General features: G+C 48.9%; 1 protein-coding gene across 7 annotated transcripts in view; it reads left to right on the top strand.

Moving 5' to 3' along the window:
• Positions 1-13,741, top strand: part of LOC134356973 (solute carrier family 41 member 1) — a 79,655-nt gene extending 65,914 nt beyond the window's left edge. For all 7 annotated transcript variants that reach the window (XM_063068258.1, XM_063068263.1, XM_063068260.1 and 4 more), the window contains 2 exons: positions 7,918-8,066; positions 12,965-13,741. In XM_063068258.1, coding sequence (XP_062924328.1) covers positions 7,918-8,066; positions 12,965-13,129 — 314 coding nt within the window. In that variant the 3' untranslated portion in view covers positions 13,130-13,741. The remainder of the gene's footprint in view (positions 1-7,917; positions 8,067-12,964) is intronic.
• Positions 13,742-19,723: the final 5,982 nt, after the last annotated feature.

Here is a 19,723-nt window from a genome sequence, read left to right as displayed (position 1 = left end):
AAAGTAAGCTAGCCAATAATATTAAAGAGGATACAGGAACTTTCTTCAGATACATGGTGTAAAAGAGAAGAGAGAGTAGATATCGGACTGCTGGAAAACAATGCTGGAAAGTAATGGGGGGGGTAACAAAATGGCAGACAAACCAAGACATTAGCAATATGGTGGAAGTCCCAGGTGTCAAGGGGCATGAAGTGTGTGAAGTTACCATTACTAGAGGAGGTTCTTGGGAAACTGAAAGGTCTGAAGGTAGGTAAGTCACCTGGACCAGGTGGTGTACACCACAGAGTTCTGAAAGAGGTGGATGAAGAGATCATAGGGGCATTAGTAATGATCTTTCAAGAATCACTAGACTTTGGATTGGTTCCAGAAGACTGGAAAACTGCAAATGTCAGTCCTCTCTTCAAGAAGGGATGAAGGCAGAAGAAAGGAAACTATAGGCCAGTTAGTCTGACCTCAGTAGTTGGGAAGATGTTGGAGTCGATTATTAAGGATGAGGTCTCTGGGTACTTGGAGGCACACCATAGTCAGGATGGTTTCCTCAGGGGAAAATGTTGCCTGACAAATCTGTTGGAATTCTTTGAAGGAATAACCAGCAGGATAGACAAAGGAGAATCAGTTGATGTTGTGTTCTTGGATTTTCAAATGGCCTTTACTTAACAAGCTATGAGTCCACGGTATCACAGGGAAGACTCTAGCATGGATAAAGCAGTGGCTGATTGGCAGGAGGCAAAGAGTGGGAATAAAGGGAGCTTCTGGTTGGCTGCCGGTGACTAGTGGTGTTCTACAGGGGGTCTGTGTTGGGACTGGTTCTTTTTACGTTATATGTCAATGATTTGAATGATGAAATTGATGGCTTCGTTGCAAAGTTTGCAGATTATATGAAGATGGGTGGAGGGGCAGATGATTTCGAGGCAGTAGAGAGGCTACAGGAGGACTTAGACAGATTAGAAGAATGGGCAAAGAAGTGGCAGATGGAATAGAGTGTCAGGAAGTGTACAGTCATGCACTTTGGTAGAAGAAATGAAAGGGTTGACTATTTTCTGAATGGAGAGAAAATACAAAAAACTTTAAGTCTCAAAGGGACTTGGGAGTCCTCATGCAGGAATCCCTGAAGGTTAATTTGCAGCCTGAGTTGGTGGTGAGGAAGGCAAATGGGATGTTAGCATTCCTTTGAAGAGGATAAGAACATAAAATCAAGGATGTAATGTTGAGACTTTATGAAGCACTGGTGAGGCCTCGCTTGGAGTATTGTGAGCAGTTTTGTGCCCTTTACCTTAGAAAGGATGTGCTAAAACTGGAGAGGCTTCAAAGGAGGTTCACGAGAATCAGTCCAGGATATGGATATATGAAGAGCATTTGATGGCCTGTATTCACGAGAATTCGGAAGAATTAGGGGTGATGTCATTGAAACCTATTGAATGGTAAAAAGCCTCCATAAAGTGGATGTGGAGAGGATATGGTGGGAGAGTCTCAGACCAGAGGACACAGCCTCAGATTAGAGGAGCATCCTTTTAGAATAGAGTTGAGGAGGAATTTCTTTAGCCAGAGAGTGGTGAATCTGTGGAATTTGTTCCACAGGCAGCTGTGGAGGCCAAGTCTATACAGTATGTTTAAGGTAGAGGTTGATAGATTCTTGATTGGTCTGGGCATGGAGGGATATGAGGGGGGGGGGAAGGTAGGAGATTGGATCTGAGGGGAAGAATGGATCAGCCATGATGAAATGGTGGAGCAGACTTGATGGGCCAAATGGTCATATTCTGCTCCTATCTCTTATGGTCTTATATCCCAAAGATGTGTGGCTATGTGGGTAACACTCTCAAAGTGCTGGAGAAACTCAGCAGGTCAGGCAACATCTATGGAGAGGATTAAACAGTCAACATTTCAGGCCAAGACCCTTCATCAGGACTGGGAAGGAAGGGGGCAGAAGCCAGAATTGGAAGGTGGTGCGAGAAAAAGAGTGTCAGCTGGCAGGTGATCGGTGAAACCAGGTGAGGGGGAAGGTAGGTGCGAGGGGGAGGGGGAATGAGGTCAGAAGCTGGGAGGGGAGAGGTGAAAAGGTGAAAGGGTTGTAGAAGGAGAAATCTAATAGAGGAGAGTGGAGCATGGAAGAAGGGGAGGTGGAGGGGTACCAGAGGGAAGTGAGGAGAAGAGAAGAGGAACTGGAATGGGGAATGGAAAAGTAGCTATGGTAAACACAAGAGACTCTAGATGCTGGAAGTTTTAAACAACACACATAAAATGCTGGGGAACTCAGCAGGTGAGAGAGCATACCTGGAGGGGAATTTCATTTTCATTTTAAAATCTTTTTTTATTATTATTGAAGATCAACAAAAAAAATACATGAAAGTAATCAAGTCAACATGTCAATATGTACAATGAGGAATTAAATAACCAAATAACTGATTAACAAAGCTAAACAATATATCAATAATAAGAAGAAAAAATAAAGTGTTAAGAATATTTTTTGGAAAAGAGAAAGAAGGAAAAAAAAAACCCCTACTAACTAAAACAAAAAAAATCCCTGCTAACAAAAAAAAAACAAAAAGAAAAAAACCGTTGGGAGCACGACCCCGGATCTATACACCATACAAGCTTCCATAAAAGAAAAACATCATTCCGCCAATTCTTGTCCATTTAAACAAGAATCAGAAGGAAACCATCTTAATTAACTCAAATCAGATGACAGTAGCGGGCAAAAGAACCCCACCTTTTCTCAAAGTCAAATTGAGGATCAAAAGTTCGACTTCTGATTTTCTTCAAACTAAAACATAACATCACCTGAGAGAACCATTGTATCAAAGTGGGAATAGAGGCATCTTTCCATTTCAATAAAATAGCCCTTCTGGCCAATAATGTAACAAATGCAATTACATGTTGGTCTGATATAGAAATACCATGAATATATTGAGGGATTATACCGAACAAAACTGTCAATCTATTAGCTTGTAAATTAATTTTTAAAGCTTTAGAAATTATAGAGAAAATAGATTTCCAAAAATGTTTCAATACAGAACACGACCAAAACATATGTGTCAATGTAGCTATCTCGGTTTTACATCTATCACACTGACTGTCAACTTTAGGAAATATTTTATACAGTCTCTCCTTTGTCAAATAGTAACGATGTACAATTTTAAATTGAATTAAAGAGTGACTGGCACAAATCGGAGAAGAGTTAACCAACTTCAAAATTCACAACCAATCCTCTGTTATCAAGGTCATGTTAAACTCTCTTTCCCAATCTTGCTTAATCTTAAGTGAAGGGTAATTGTACTGTTGTAACAGTAAATTATAAATTTTCCCAATAAAACCTTTCACTAAAGGATTCATTTTTAAAATAATGTCTAACAGGTCAGAATCCTGTATATATGGAAAATTACTTAACTATTCTTGTAAGAAATGTCTGACCTGAAGATATTGCGAGAACTGTGAGTACGAGAGAGAGTATTTAGTTACTAATTTCTCAAAAGACATCAATCGGCCTTCTTGGAACAGATCCACGAAGGAATAGACTCCTTTATTCCTCCAAAGAAAAAAGGTAGGATTACTTAATGAAGGTTTAAATAAATAATTTCGATAAATTAAACTAAGAAGGTTAAATTTTTTATCTGGAGGGGAATAAACAGGCAATGTTTTGGACCGAGACTCTTCAGGACTGGAAAGGAAATTTGTGAGTGGGTTCCTGATATTCCATGTGAACCCAGTGAGCTCAAAGGCTTTTTTTGTGCTGTATTGTCTCTGACAAGTATAGTCTAAGGTCCCTCTGGTAATCAATTTTGCAAATGTGAAGCATGCTGTTTTGAATGGAGATGGAATGATCATCCAGAATCAAAATCGGGTTTATTTTCACTGACAGTTGTTATGAAAATTGTTGTTTAGTGGCAGCAGGTCATTGCAATACATAAAAATTTACAATAGGAAATATAAAAAATATAATTATTGGAAATATAATTACTGCAAAAAGAGAGCAAACTGGTGAGTTAGTGTTCATGGACCGTTCAGAAATCTGATGGCAGAGATTGAATGTGTGTCTTCAGACCCCTGTGCCTCCTCCCTGATGGTAACAGTGAGAAGAGGGCACGTCCTGGGTGATGGGGTCCTCAATGATGGATGCTGCCGTCCTGAGGCTTGGCGTTTTGAAGATGCCCTGGATGGTGGAATGGCCAGTGCCCATGGTGGAGCTGGCTGAGGTTGCAGGTTTCTTCGATCCTTTGTATTGGTACCTCCTTCCTAGACAGTGATAAAAGCCCGCCAGAATATTCTCTACGGAGCATCTGTAGAAACTTGTGAGACTTTGGTGACATTTTATGGGATCAGAAGTAGAAAGGGTGTGCAGATTCAAGTTCCTGGGTGTCAGCATCTCTGAAGAAATATCTGGGGCCCAACATATTGATGCAGTGACAAATGAAACCCCTTTTCACTGGCACCTAGAAATGCAACTCATTAGCCCCTCGGTAACAGCCACTGGACACTGCGGCGAGAAACCCGCCTTCCTCAAGCTCCACATGTCTGTGGTGTCTACAGCTTTGGTCTTGCCAAACCCGTGAGTTTGGGATGTCTCGCCCACCCAAACTCCGTTTATGTGAATGCTGTGTGTTTTACTGCCCCCCCAGCACGAAATACCAGATTGTACACTGTATACAATTATAAAAAAAGTATATTTATGAACACTAACTTAACCAAAGAGTTATTAAAGGAAAAAAACAGAGAAGGCTCACTCTAAGTTAGTGGTCAAATGTGCACACAAGTTGGAGCTCATCTTGAAGTTGTCTGTAACTCGCGCTGGACCCTCGGTCTGCGTGAAATCACGCACCACCTTCCGAATGTCGCTCAAAATCCATCTCGAACAAACGGGCTCTCCCACGGGAGTACTGGCCCTCCCTCCTCGAAGCCGTTTATCTGCACGAAGCACCTTGTGCAACAGGGATGGCGTCCTCAGCCATCTTCCCTCCTGTCTGCTCCCAGCTCCCCGCAAAAAAGGCCTCGACCAACACCAGTGTCATAGAACATAGAAATCTACAGCTCATTACAGGCCCTTCAGCCCACAGTGCTGTGCCAACCCCGTAACCTACTCTACAAACTGCCTAGAATTTCCCTACCTCTATTTTTCTAAGCTCCGTGTACCTATATAACCATATAATCATATAACAATTACAGCACGGAAACAGGCCATCTCAGCCCTTCTAGTCCGTGCCGAACTCTTACCCTATCCTATTCCCACCGACCTGCACTCAGCCCATAATCCTCCATTCCTTTCCTGTCCATATAGCTGTCCAATTTAACTTTAAACGACAACATCGAACCTGCCTTAACCACTTCTGCTGGAAGCTCGTTCCACACAGCTACCACTCTCTCAGTAAAGGAGTTATTTAAGAGTTATCTAAGTTATCTAAAGAACCCATCTAAAAGTCTCTTAAAAGACCCTATTGTATCCGCCTCCACTACCAACGCTGGCAGCCCATTCCATGCATTCACCACTCTGTGTGGAAAAACCTACCCCTGAGATCCCCTCAGTACCTATTTCCAAGCACCTTAAAACTATGCCTCCTCGTGTTAGCCACTTCAACCCTCGGAAAAGCCTCTGGCTATCCACACAATCAATGCCTCCCATCATCTTACACACCTGACAAAACCTCTCCGCCCAGCGTTCCCTAGACCCTTTCCCAATTCCACCTTCCTGATTGGCTGACACCACATTCCTAAGTTGAACAATAAAGCCCCTTATCTTGAGCTCAAACCCAAACAGGCTGAAAGCAGAACAGACTGCTCTTACAGAACTGCTAAAATGAAATACCTGCAGCATAGCAGTAAAAATCTCAACCAGGGTGTTACACAAAGAAATCAAAACAGCGGCTGTATTTCATTAAGAGCTTGAGGAGATTTGGTATGTCAGCCAAAGACACGCAAATTTCTACGGATGTGCTGTGAAGAAGTGGTTGCATCACCCCCTGGCTCGGAGGGCAGTGGGGACCCCAGAGGATCGGAAAAAGCTGCAGGAAGTTGTAAACTCAGCCGGCTCTGTCACGGACAGTAGCCTCCCCAGCATCAAGGATACCTTCAAAAAGGTGATGCCTCAAAAAGGCAGCATCCATCATTAAGGACAAGCCCATCGCCCTGGACGTGGCCTCTTCTCACTGCTACCATCAAGCACAAAGTACAGGAGCCTGAAGGCACATGCTCAGCTATTCAGGAACAGCTTCTTCCCCTCTGCCATCCGATTTCGGAATGGACAGTGAACCCATGAACACGACCTCACTATTTTCCCCCTTTTTTTGCACTACTCATTTAATTTATTTGGTAATACATACTTACTGTAATTCACAGTTTGATTGTCATGTATTGCAACGTACTGCTGTTCCAGAACAACGGGTCTCAGGGCAAACGCCTGTGATAATAAACCTGATTCTGATCAGGATCCTGTTGGTCTACGCTCGTTCAAAAGCCAGCAAATTTGCACTCCTTTGAAGTGAACAACCCTGTAACTGACCTACGTTATCAGTCCAATGTCATCATGTGATTTGAACAAAGCCTTCCCGTCCAGTGACGTGACTCTGAAGCATTACACGAGGAATATCAATAAGATTGAAAGCTTACAGAGAAAATTTACAAGGATGTTACCGGGACTTGACGACCTGAGTTATAGGGAAAGGTTGAATAGGTTAGGATTTTGGTTCCTGGAGCGTAGGAAAATGAGGGGAGATTTGATAAAGGTATGCAAAATTATGAGGGGTATAGAATAGATAAATGCAAGCAAGTTGGGGGAGATTAGAGCTGGAGGTCATAGGTTAAGGGTAAAAGGTGAAATGTTTAAGGGGAACCTGAGGGGGATCTGTGTCACTCAGAGGGTGGTGAGAGTGTGGAACGAGCTGCCAACGGAAGTGGTGATGTGAGTCAGCTTGCAACGTTTAAGAAAACATCTGACAGGTGCATGGATGGGAAGGGTATGGGGGGGCTATGGTCCAATGCAAGTCAATGGGACTAGGCAGAGTAATAGGTCAGCAAGGACTAGCTGGGCCGAAGGTCCTGTTTCTGTGCTCTAGCACTCTGACTCAAACTCAAACAAACACAAGCCCTGCTGAGAATGAGTTGTAGAGGCGTTGAAAATGAGATTAGTGATCAGTTCAGAATGGAGATGAGCAAAGTTATCCACTTTGGTTCAGGAGCCCTGATGGTTGACGGGTCGTGACCGCTCCTGAACCTGGTGGTGAGGGTCCTGGGGTCCCTGTACCTCCTTCCTGATGACAGCAGTGAGAAGAGAGCATGGCCTGGGTGGTGGGGGTTCCTGGCGATGGATGCTGTTTACCTGCAACAGTGCTCCTTGCAGATGACACCCCCCCCCGCCTTCTCATGGTGAGGGGGCAGGTGATAGATGGAAGGGGTAAAGGGCTGAAGAAGGAATCTGATAGGAGAGGAGAGTGGACCATGGGAGAAAGGGGAGGAGGAGGGGAGCCAGAGGGAGGTGATGGTTAGTGGAGAAGAGGGGAACCATAATGGGGGATGGAAAAAGAGAGATGGGCTGGGGGAAGACATGACCAGAAGTTGAAGAAATTGATACAGTTGGATTGGAGGCGACCCAGACAGGATTTGAGGTGTTGCTTGTCAGCCCAAGGGCGGTCTCGTTTTGGACTGGCATATAGATCAGATCATTACACAGAGCACTGGGGCAGAACAAGGTAAAACAATCACAGAACGCAGAATAGAGTGTCACAGTTACTGAGAGAGAGCTGTGGTTGGGAACCCCTGGGATCGGGTTAGTAAGTTGAGGGCATGCTATGTTGGTGCTGGAAGTACGGTGACACTTGTGGGCTGCCCTCGGACTGCGTTGGGCAGTGACACAAACGACATATTTCACCGTATGTTTCGATTTACTGTACGTGTGACAAGTAAAGCTGATCTTTAAGCTCTCTCCTTCCCCAGGAATAAACTCGACATCGGCCCGAGTTCTGCTGCTCCTGGTTGTACCGGGACATCTGCTCTTCATCCTGGTCATCCGGTTCCTCCGAGCTGGACACATCTCCGTCAGCCTCTCCTTCACCGTCTTCTACCTGGCCGCCGCCCTGCTACAGGTAACGGGCTCTGAGACCAGCATAACTCCTGCCCCCGCGAGACCGGTTCTCCCACATCCTTCCCCATTCCCACAGAGACCGGAAACCACAACCCCCCACACACACGTTGTGGGAGGGGTGGTACTGAGGGAGGATCACACTGTGGGAGGGGTGGTACCGAGGGAGGGTCACACTGCGGGAGGGGCGGTACCGAGGGAGGGTCACACTGTGGGAGGAGCGGTACCGAGGGAGGGTCACACTGTGGGAGGGGTGGTACCGAGGGAGGGTCAGACTGTGGGAGGGGTGGTACCGAGGGAGGGTCAGACTGTGGGAGGGGTGGTACTGAGGGAGAGTCACACTGGTAGCGCTCTCTCTCCTCAAGCTGGAAATTCTGTGACAAAATCCTAAAAGAACGGTTTTGGGGGACTGCCAGAAGGCTTTGGGACTGTGGAGTATTATCTTGGCAGTGGACTAGAGCTGTTTCTGTCCTGGAAGGACTCTGTCTTGTGGAGTTTTGCGGTCTGTGTCTCTCGGTGCCGAGCAGTGGGTGCGGCTGGCAGGTTGCCAAAGATCGAGTCTAACTTTGCCGGGAGTGGGGACAGATTTATTGCATTTGTAACAGGAGAAAGCCCCTCCCATTCGGAGTGCCTCGCCCTGCCTGGGTGAAGAGGATTTCAGCCTTTGGGGCGGCCAGAGGAACAGTGGACTAGCCTGAGAGATGCCATCGTTTTCACAGTGGCACAGACACCTCACAGACTTTCCAGCCTATCCGCAGATAGTTCCATTCCACCCCCCACCCCCCGAGCTGTTTTCTTTTGAGCGACTACTTGTTGGTGTTCCTCTGGGTGCAGAGCTATGTAAAATGTTCGGGGTGGTGTTCAGTTTCGGACTGTGTAGTAACTGTCATGGCAAGTTGCTGCTCCAAGGTGTTTCCGCCGAAGTCGTACCATCGCAGACTTCAAAGCCAAACGCTGTGCTGTCGCCAACACCGTGGCCTCTCTCCCAGATGAGCTCAATCGCTTTTATGCTCGGTCTGATGTCGCTAACTCTGAGCCTCCGAGGAAAGCCACCACTACAACCTGCAACCTGGCCATCTCTGAGGCTGAGGTACGTAGATGTTTCCAACAACTGGACAGTCGCAAGGCTGCAGGATCGGACGGCATCCCAGGGTGAGTACTTAGAATGCTGCAGTACAACTGGCAGGTGTGTTTACTGACATTTTTAGTCTCTCCCTCTCCCAGTGTAGAGTACCCTCCTGCTTCAAATTTTCCACCATTGTCTCTGTACCAAAAACCAAGGTAACATGTCTGAATGACTGGCGCCCTGTCGCACTCACCTCAATAATAAGCAAATGCTTTGAGAGGCTGGTCATGGATTACATCTGCAGCTTGCTATCACCCAAACTGGATACCCTACAATTCACCTACCGATATAATAGTAGATGACGCAATAGCCACTGCTCTACACACTGTCCTTACACATCTGGAGAAGAAGGATGCTTATGTGAGGATGCTGTTCTTGGACTACAGTTCAGCATTCAAGACCATAATTCCCTCCAGACTCAACAGGAAGTTCAGAGACCTCGGCCTTCACCCTGCCTTGTGTAGCTGGATCCTAGACTTCCTGTCAGGTTGCCAGCAGGTGGTAAGAGTGGGCTCCCTCACCTCCACCTCTCTGACTCTCAATACAGGAGCCCCTCAGGGCTGTGTCCTAAGCCCCCTCCTTTATTCCTGTATTCCCCTGTCTATGCTCCATAGGCGAAGTGAGTTCAAAAATAACCCCGAGACGGTACAGGGCACCTCCCCGGGGTTATGAGCACCTATTCTTGTTCCAGCGCCGTCTGCCGATGCAGCTGGAGCAGGGTGGGGCCCAGGGGCAGCTTCAGGGTTATTTTGAGGGGCGATACTGTACCATCCCGTGGGCTATGGGTCACCCGAGGTGCCACAACTGTAAGGAGTTCGGGCATATTCAGCGGAATTGCCCGAAGCATCAGGTGGCCAACTCTGCCTCTGGGGCACAGGAGGATCCGCTGGGCCTTCCCCTGCTGACCCCCCCCACCCGGCTGTCCCTCCAGCCCGTTATCCCCCGTGCCACCGGCTGTGGAAGTCATAGTCGGACACAGGGTGGGTGATGGGGAGGGGTGGGTTCAGGTGGTGGGCAGGAAGGTGAAGAAGGAGTAAAAGCATCTGAAGGCTTCTCCCCCAGAGAAGGAGCAGGTTGTTACATAGAATAGTACAGCACAGTACAGGCCCTTCGGCCCACAATGTTGTGCCGACCCTCAAACCCTGCCTCCCATATAACCCCCCCACCTTAAATTCCTCCAAATACCTGTCTAGTAGTCTCTTAAACTTCACTAGTGTATCTGCCTCCACCACTGACTCAGGCAGTGCATTCCACGCACCAACCACTCTCTGAGTGAAAAACCTTCCTCTAATATCCCCCTTGAACTTCCCACCCCTTACCTTAAAGCCATGTCCTCTTGTATTGAGCAGTGGTGCCCTGGGGAAGAGGCGCTGGCTATCCACTCTATCTGTTCGTCTTATTATCTTGTACACCTCTATCATGTCTCCTCTCATCCTCCTTCTCTCCAAAGAGTAAAGCCCTAGCTCCCTTAATCTCTGATCATAATGCATACTCTCTAAACCAGGCAGCATCCTGCTAAATCTCCTCTGTACCCTTTCCAATGCTTCCACATCCTTCCTATAGTGAGGCGACCAGAACTGGACACAGTACTCCAAGTGTCAGCCACCTCCATGTGGCCAGTTGCGTGCTCAGACCACCACCGGGTGTGGGCAGAGCGGAATGTGCTGCCCACACGGGTGGTGTCCACCTACTGGCATTTCAACAACCGGCTGCTGGAGGACAGCCATTTCCGGGATTCGTTCTGGCTCTTCTGGAAGTCCTGACAGGAGGAGCAGGGAGTTCCGCCTCTCTGAGGCTCTGGTGGGACATGCCCACGGCTCATATCAAACTGTTCTGCTAGGGAATACACGCAAGGCTCGACCAAGCGGCGGTTATCCGAGATCGATCGGCTCAAGAAGGAGCTGGTCAACCTGGAGTTGCAGCTGGGGCTGTCCGATGGGGACCAGTCCCTCTGGGATGAGTACCAGCGGAGGAAAGACGCTCTGAGGCATCTGCAGCTCGACCAGGACCAGTGCCCTCAACCAGCTGCTGAGACACAGGTCTCCGGGGCTAGATGGCCTAACAGTAAAGTTATTCTGGGGTTTCTGGGACATCCTAGGGGCTGATGATGTGGGGTACTGGGGGGAGAGTATGGTGACGGGTGAGATGCCCCTCTCTTGGTGCAGAACAGTTGTAGCCCTGCTGCCAAAGAAGGGGGTGGCTCTGTTGCCTGAAGAATTGGTGCCCAGTATCTCTCTTCAGCGTAGAGTATCTTTGCCCAGGTAATGCCAATCATCTGGGCTCCGTGCTGGCTCAAGTTGTCAACTCTGACCAGTCCTACACGGTCCCAGGGCAGTCGATCCGGGACAATATCCACCTCGTCCGGGATCTGATCTCCCTGTACCAGGAGGCTGGTCTGTCGGTCGCCTTTCTCTCCCTCGACCAAGAGAAGGCGTTCGATGAGATTGACCCACGAGTGTCTTTTCAGGACTCTGCGAGTGTTCGGGCTGGGCCACCCCATGTCTGACGGCCGTACGCTGCCGCGGAGTGCCCAGTGAAGGTGAACAGGTCTCTGACAGCGCCCTGCATCAGGGGTGTCCCATGTCAGGACAGTTGTACTCGGTTTGCATGGAGCCATTCCTGTAGGAGTTATCAGGCTTGGTTCTACGCGAAGCAGACATGGAGTCCGTCCGTTTGACTTTCACCGATGACGTCCTCCTCATGGTCACCGACCTTGTTGATGCGCAGAGGATGTGAGACTGTCAGCAGATCTTCTCGGCTGCATCCTCTGCAAGGGTCAACTGAGAGAAGAGTGCGGGCTCCTGGTGGGTCGGTGGCAGGTGGACTCCCTACCCGAGGGGTCGAGACCCTTTGTGTGGAGCACCACGCACGTCCTCTACTTGGGGGTCTACCTGAGTGCGACGGAGGAGGCCGGGCTAGTGAGCTGGCGGCATTCGGAGACAAATATCTCTGCCCGGCTGGGACGCTGGTCAGGCCCCCTTCAGCGGAGGAAGCCCCCAGTGGAAATCTCTTTACGTAGGGGTCCTGCCCCTGTACATTGGGGACCTGGGGTGGACGGTGTGGCATCGGGCGGTCCCGTACAATAGATTCCTGAGCAGGTTCACTGACACCTCGTCCAGCTGTCCGTTCTGTGGCCGGGAGGGGTCAGTGTATCGTGTATATATGGAGTGTGAGAGGTTGCAGCCCCTGTTTGAGGATCTGAAGGGGCTGCTGCTCAGGTTCTGGTTGTAATCAGGCCCCATGCTACTGAGATATTGGCAGCCAGAACGGAAGGGGGCGGGTTACGAGGAGGATGCTCTGGTGGGCTTTGTCCTGGGCCTGGCCAAGATGACCGTGCCAGGGCCGACTGCCCAGCCCCTCTGCTGAGGGTACGTTCATGCCCGGCTGCCCTTGGAGAGGGAGCATGCGATCACAATAGGTACAGTGGGGGACTTCTGGGAACGGTGGCCCCCAGGGAATTGTCTGTGTTAGAGACAATGATTATTAATCTTAATTTCAATTCATTCACTGCCTTGTAAATACTTAATGTTTGTATTTCATGTATTTTTTGTGTAAATAAACTTGTGTAGTTTTGTTTAAAAAAAGTCACACAGTGCCCACTGACATTTCTCTCCCCCCTTCTCCCCCTCTCACACCCTCTATCCCCTCCACCCCCTCCTCCTCTCTCCCTTACCCCTCCCTGCTCTGCCCTCTCCCCCTCCCCGCCCCGCTCTCTCTAAACCGCTCCTACCTCCCCCACCACTCTCCCCCATTCCCCCCACCCCCCCTCCCAACAGGTGTTCCTGCTGCTCTATGCGGCTGATCTGCTGGTACGGCTGACCTGGAGCCTGAGGCTGGATCCCGACAATTTCTCCATCCCGTATCTGACTGCCCTCGGCGACCTGCTGGGCACCGGCCTCCTGGCCATCTGCTTCCACGCCGAGCTGTTCATTGGTGACTGAGTTTGTGGAAGGACAGGGTCACGCCCCTCACTGCCCCGTATCAGTTGTTCAGCATTCTGCTGGGGCGCGATGATCCTCAACATTTATCCAAAGCCCGACCTCACCGAAACAGGCCATTGCAACCCCCCCCCACTCCGAGTGCCCCACACCCACGTTCCTCTCCTGTGAGCCCGTCTCAGCTCTGTGCCTTGAGCCTTGCCGGGGAAAACCAGTCTACCGTCCTGCACCCCCCCCCCCCCCGGGAAAGCTAGCGGAATTCAGGGAGGGATTAATTCGTGCTGGCCTCATTTTTTGGCTTCCATTGCTGCGTCTCCCACCAGAGAAGGCAGAGGCACTGCGTCTGATCCTGGGAGGCAGGCGGAGAAGGGTTTTCTGAACAGCACTGAACTCTCATTCAGACAATCCCAGACTTCCAGTTCTGGCACCATCAGAGTAAATACTTCCTGCACCTTCCCGCGTGCCTTCGGACACTGGTTACTCTGCCGGACTGTCTTCAGCTGAACCACAGTATAACATCGGGGTACAGTTCCTTCACAAGTGCAAGTGTCACGTGTTGGTGATGTTAACCTGCACCAGACTGTTCACCCCCACACCCATGTGTGTCTGTGTGTGTCCCACTGTGTGTGTCCCCCCCTAGTGAGCGTCTGTGTGTTCACCCCCCAAGCCCATGTGTGTCTGTGTGTGTGTATCCCACCCCCCCAGAGAGGGTCTGTGTATGTGTTCACCCTCCCCACCCATGTGTGTGTGTGTGTCTGTGTGTTCACCCCCCACCCTTGTGTGTCTGTATGAGTGTGTCTCAACCCCCAGTGAGGGCCTGTGTGTGTGTTCACAACAGTCCCCCCAGGGAGGGTGAGCATGTCTGTGTGGGGGTCCCCCCCCCCAGGGGAGAGGGTCAGAGCGAGTCCATGTGTGTGTGGGGGGGGGGCATCTCCCAGCACTGTGTGACATTCTCGTTAGTGCCCATGGGAGAGTGTCAGTGGAGACGGTCAGCAGCTTCAAATTCCTGAATGTTGTGCACTCAACCCAGGACAGGGATGCAATCACAGGCAAAGTCTGTATTTTCTGTCAAAGTTCAGCTCATTACCGAACAATCCAACACGTTTCCACCGATGTCCTGTTGGAAATGCCCTAACTGATTGCATCACAGTCTGGTGTGGCATTCGAAGCTGTATAGTGTAATCAAGTCTACCCAAAACAACGCGGGCACATCCCTCAGCACCTCGGTACCTACCTACAGGAGTCGCTTCCTCACAGAAGCAACATCCGTCATCAAAGATCCCCACCACCTGGACAATGCCATCTTCCTTTTTTATTCCATAGACCCCTACCATTTACCCAGGGGGGGGATCCCTGCACCTTCTCACTACTACCATCGGGCAGGAGGTACAGAAGCCTGAAGGCACACACCACCAGGTTCAGGAACAGCTCCTTCCCTTCAACCAAGTGGCTCAAACATAATCACTTCTGTTTAGTATTTATTTTGTTTCTCATTTCAGTTCAGAGATGTAGCTTCCTGCCCCACGAACCCGCATTGCCCAAGTATACCCGTCACCAATTAACCAGCTAACCATTCCCGCCTTTGGAATGTGGGAGGGAACCGGAGAATCCCGAGAAAACCCGGACTGTCGTGGGAAGAACAAAAACTAACAGCAGGATGGCTGGTGCCATAAAGCGTTGTACTGATACGCCACACGAATCTGACTGTCTGACTTGGAGATGAGCAGGAATTTCTTCAGCCAGAAGATGGTGACTCTGTGGAATTCATTGTTACAGGCGGCTGTGGAGGCCAAGTCTTTGGGTATAATTAAGGCAGAGATTGATAGATTCTTGATTGGTCAGGGCATGAAGGGGTATGGGGAGAAGGCAGGAGATTTGTTTGAGAGAGAAATGGATCAGCCATGATGAAATGGCGGGACAGACTCGAGGGGCCACTTGGTGTAATTCTGCTATATAGGAGCAGAATTAGGCCATTCAGCCCATTGTGTCTGCCCCACCATTGCATCATGGCTGATTTATTTAACCTCTCGACCCCATTCTCCTGTTTTCTCCCAGTAACCATCGACACTCTGACCAATCAAGAACCTATTAACCTTTGCCTTAAATATACCCAAAGACTTGGCCTCCACAACCACCTGTGACAACGAATTCCACAGAATCACCACCTTCTAGCTAAAGAAATCCCTGCTCATCTCTATTCTAAAGGGCCAACCCTCCATTCTGAGGCTGTGCACATCGGTCCTAATCTCTTCCTCACACCCCGACCCCCATTTTTACAGGAAACATCCAATCTATCTAGGCCTTTTAGTATTCTACAGGTTTCAATACCATAGGAGAGTAAGCTGAGGAGCAGGCCATTCAGCCCACAGTGTTGTGCTGACCTAGCTAAAAAGCAAGTCCAAATCCCAACTTCCTCGTATTCACGTGCTTAGCTGATGAGGCCTCCGTTGGTCAGGGTCGATCGTGTGTGCTAGCTGTCTAGATACGCAAGCCAGAGAACCCAAATTTTTACTCCCAAAGCCTTCCCCATGAGTGGGTTTAGCCGCAAGGCAGCGGAAGTATGGGATCAGAGTTTTCCTTCTAGATGAATTGCTAACCATGACTGATGAGCCCCATCTGCCTGAAGTGACTGGTTTTAAGGCTCCAGTAACCCACTTTTGGCCCTTCTCCTGTCAGTAGAAATGTTTCTGCCGGGCTTAGTGGCTAAGGCACACGTAAAGGCCAGAAGCTGGACTTGGTTGTCAGAGGCTATTTGAGCCATGTGCCATTGGGAGCATCGAGTAGTTAGGGGGAGCTTGACCCCATTACCACCCCCAGCTATTACAACCTAATTGTACCATACACCTCTCTGAATGTCTCTTAAAAGCCTCTAATGTATTTGGCTCTACCACCATACCAGGCAGTGCATTTCAGCCCCCTCTGAGTAAAAAAACTTGCCCCTCACAGCTGCTTTGAACCCACCCTTCTCACCTTCAATGCGTGCCCTCTGGTATTAGACATTTTGGGAAACAGATACTGTCTGTCTACTCTATCTACGCCTCTCATAATCTTACACACCTCTATCAGATCTCCCCTCAGCCTGTACCATTCCAGAGAAAACAACCCAAATTTGTCTGGCCTCTCATGGTAGCACATGCCCTCTAAGTCAGGCAGCCTCCTGGTTAACCTCTTCTGCACCCTCTCCAAAGCCTCACCATCCCCTCATTCTTCTCAACTTCAGTGATTACAGCCCCAAACGTTAACCTTTTAATTCTGATTATTTAGGTTTTTGTAAGGGGGGAGGTAATGTAGTATAAATGTAGAGTTAGAAACAGATTTGAGGACCTGGTTACCAGATACTGTTGCTTAACGAGCGCTCAGTGAACGTCGGTCTGCCTGTTGGTTATCCAGGCACAAAATCAGGAGCGACTAGAGGCAGACACGGAGCCTGGCAGAACTGTTTCTACTGACAGGAGAACGATCTCGACAGGCCAGGCAGCAGCAATGGAGGGGAATAAAGAGTTGACGTTTCGGGCTGACACGCGTCATCAGGAAGGGGGCAGAAGACGGAATGAGGTGCGGGGAGAGGGAGGAGTACGAGCTAGTGGGCGATTGGTAAGGGCGGATGGGTGGGTGGGGAGGAGAACCCGGGAGAGGAGGTGAGTCCTTGCGTTCACAGGGGAGGGGGCCACAGCCACAGGGCAGGAGGGCTGGATAGCTAGGGTGGGGGGTGACAAGCTTTACCTCACCGGGGGGGGGGGTTTATCCAGTGAGGAGGGTGTTTACTCCCTCAGAGTGGGGGTGGGGAGGGTTCTACATCTCCCTGCTTGGAGTGTGTTTCTATGTATGGAGTGGCAGGAACCGAGGGAACAAGTGGGGGACTGGGGAAGTGGATAGGCGATGGGGAGAGGAGGGAATAGGAGTTGCCCTGCCGAGGGAGGGGAGCTGGGGAACTGAGAGGTGTGGATGGGCAATGGGAATGGGGGTTGCCCTGCAGAGGGAGGGGAGCTGGGGAACTGAGAGGTGTGGATGGGGGTTGCCCTGCGGAGGGAGGGGAGCTGGGGAACTGAGAGGTGTGGATGGGCAATGGGAATGGGGGTTGCCCTGCTGGAGGGAGGAGCAGAGATTGGTGGGAAGGAGTGAAAGATGAGGATCGGGGCAATGGAGGTGGGGTGAAGAACAGAGGCTGGGAGGGGATGAATCGGTGTCATGAGGGTAGGAGGGGGTTAAGGGAGGTTCTGAGGAGATGGTTGAAGACGAGTTACTTGAGGCTGTTCGAGGAGGGGCGATCAAGCAAGGCCGTATGAATGGACACCAAAGATGCCGGAAATGGCGAGCAAGACACACACACACACGATGCGGGTCGGGCAGCATCTATGGAGGGGAATAAACAGTTTTGGGCGGAGACCCTTCATCAGGACTGAAGGGGGAAGAAGCCAGAATAAGCCGTTCGTGGGAGGGGAGGAGTGGGTGGGGAATGAGTGCGAAGGTGGGAGGTGGTGGGCTGGAGAAGAAGGAGTCTGATAAGAGTGGAGATGGGACCGTGGTGTGGACGGCGGTCGCTGTGTTCCCTTTTCTGTCGCTCCTCCATAGTTTTTTTCTACCTTCACCTGTGGTTGGGTTGGGCCCTCGGGAGACCAGCAAGATGAGGATTGATTTTTGTCGGTGGTACGGGAAGTTCACCAATATGTACAAGGCAGATATTGTGGTTTACATATCTACGCACATGGTTCTGTTCCGAAGTTTTGGGTGACTATTAAGAAAAAAAAACGCGAGAAAATATGCAGATGCTGGGAATCCGAGTAACACACAAAAAGCTGGAGGAACTTATCAGGCCAGGCAGCGTCTGTGGAAAAGTACTGTCGACGTTTCGGGCCGAGACCCTTCGGCGGGACAGCAAAGATTTTGCTTCCTGAACACTTGGTGTATCTTGTGGATTTTGGGCTGCTGAAATTTCCCGATCACTAACCAGTTTTCGTCTTCGCCTGTATTTGTTGTTTCAATGTTCCCACAATGTATGTTGAAAGGTTTTCTACCTTATCCGGGAACGCCTGGACATGTTTAGGCTGGGCGGATACTGCACGGGAGCAGGTTTCGGAAAGGCCGTGGAAGCATCACGCACACACGTTCTGTATATTGTGTTTCCGTGTACAGTATATCGGTTTGCGATCACATTGATGCACATGCTCTACGTGCAGGGCATATTGTGTGTAACTTATCATAATAAAGAAATTGTATTTTCAGGAGTGTTTGTGATAGCAGAATGTCTCGCCAGTGTATCAACAGCTGCGATACTTCTGGCGCGTATACGCTTAAATCTCCCAAAACGGAGCGTGTCTCTTCTTACTAAGAAAGCCTATGAGCTCGATGGCGACCGGGACAAAGCTTGGGCGCCTGACGGTTACTGCGTTCCCGTAATACTCTCTTCCTGCAGACCTTAGCGCTGTCAGTGACGAGCATGGTGAAAGGTTTCAACCAGGACATTGCGGTCATGTAGAAACGGTATCAGGGCAACTGGAATCCATCAATGTAGGCTGATTATTGTTGGGCACAGCGAGAACCTCAAAACACTGAGTACAAACGAAAATCATCAACAAAATATTTTTAATTTAGTTGAACTATTGCAAAGCATTATTAAACGATTATAATGCAATTAAACGCGTTGTATTCGATGAAAACTAATTTCCTATTTCTCCAAATTCCTACATGCTACAAATAATCTGAAATTATATTTGTGTTCAGCTTCAAGCAATCTATCATAGACGGAAAAAATGAGAAAGCAACACTTTCGAAAAACAGTTATGCTTACACGTTTATGTTGTGGACATACTAGGTAGAATAATTGCCTATTCACAATTAATGTGCATCTGTAGGGACTACACTTGCCAAGAAACAGTTCAGCATCCGGTGGTGCTGGAAAGTTTGTGAACCCTGTAGGATTTTCTCTATTTCTGCATAAGTAAGACTTAAAATGTGATCAGATCTTCATATGTCCTAAAACTAGATAAAGAGAACCCAATTAAACAAATAACACAAAAAGATACTTTTTCCGTTCTTAAGAAAAATGATCCAATATTACATGTATTTGTTGGAAAAGGCATGTGGACCTTTGTCTTCAGTAACTGGTGTGACCCCCCCCCCCCCTTTACGGCAATAACTTCAACCAACTATTTCCGGTGACTGTTAATCAGTCCTGGCATCGGCTTGGTGGAATTTTGGGCCATTCCTCTTTGCAAAACTGCTCCAACTCTGGGATGTTGGTGGGCTTCCTTACGTCAACTGCTTTCTTCAGGTCCTTCCACAACATCTCTATAGGATTAAGGCCCATTCCAAAACACGAATTTTCTTCTTTTTAAACCACTGTGTTGTTGATTTACTCTTGTCTTTCGGATCATTGTCCATTTTCTGGTACCCCAGCACTTGGCGTGTGTGGTTCTGAACAAAAACTCAAGAGTCCAGCCATTTCATTATTAAATATATACATACCCAGGAATAATCAGCCACTGAATCTTTCCCTGCATCCATTTAATCATCTGAAAACGAAACGGCACACTGCTTGTATGTTTAAACGATTTTAATCCAGAAATAATCTATTAAAGGATAGCTGCCTTCTGGGGC

The sequence above is a fragment of the Mobula hypostoma genome, chromosome 15, assembly GCF_963921235.1.
Source record: "Mobula hypostoma chromosome 15, sMobHyp1.1, whole genome shotgun sequence".
Lineage (NCBI taxonomy): Eukaryota > Metazoa > Chordata > Chondrichthyes > Myliobatiformes > Myliobatidae > Mobula > Mobula hypostoma.
Note: the sequence above shows the minus strand (reverse complement) of the source record. Positions and strands in the feature narration are given on the sequence as shown.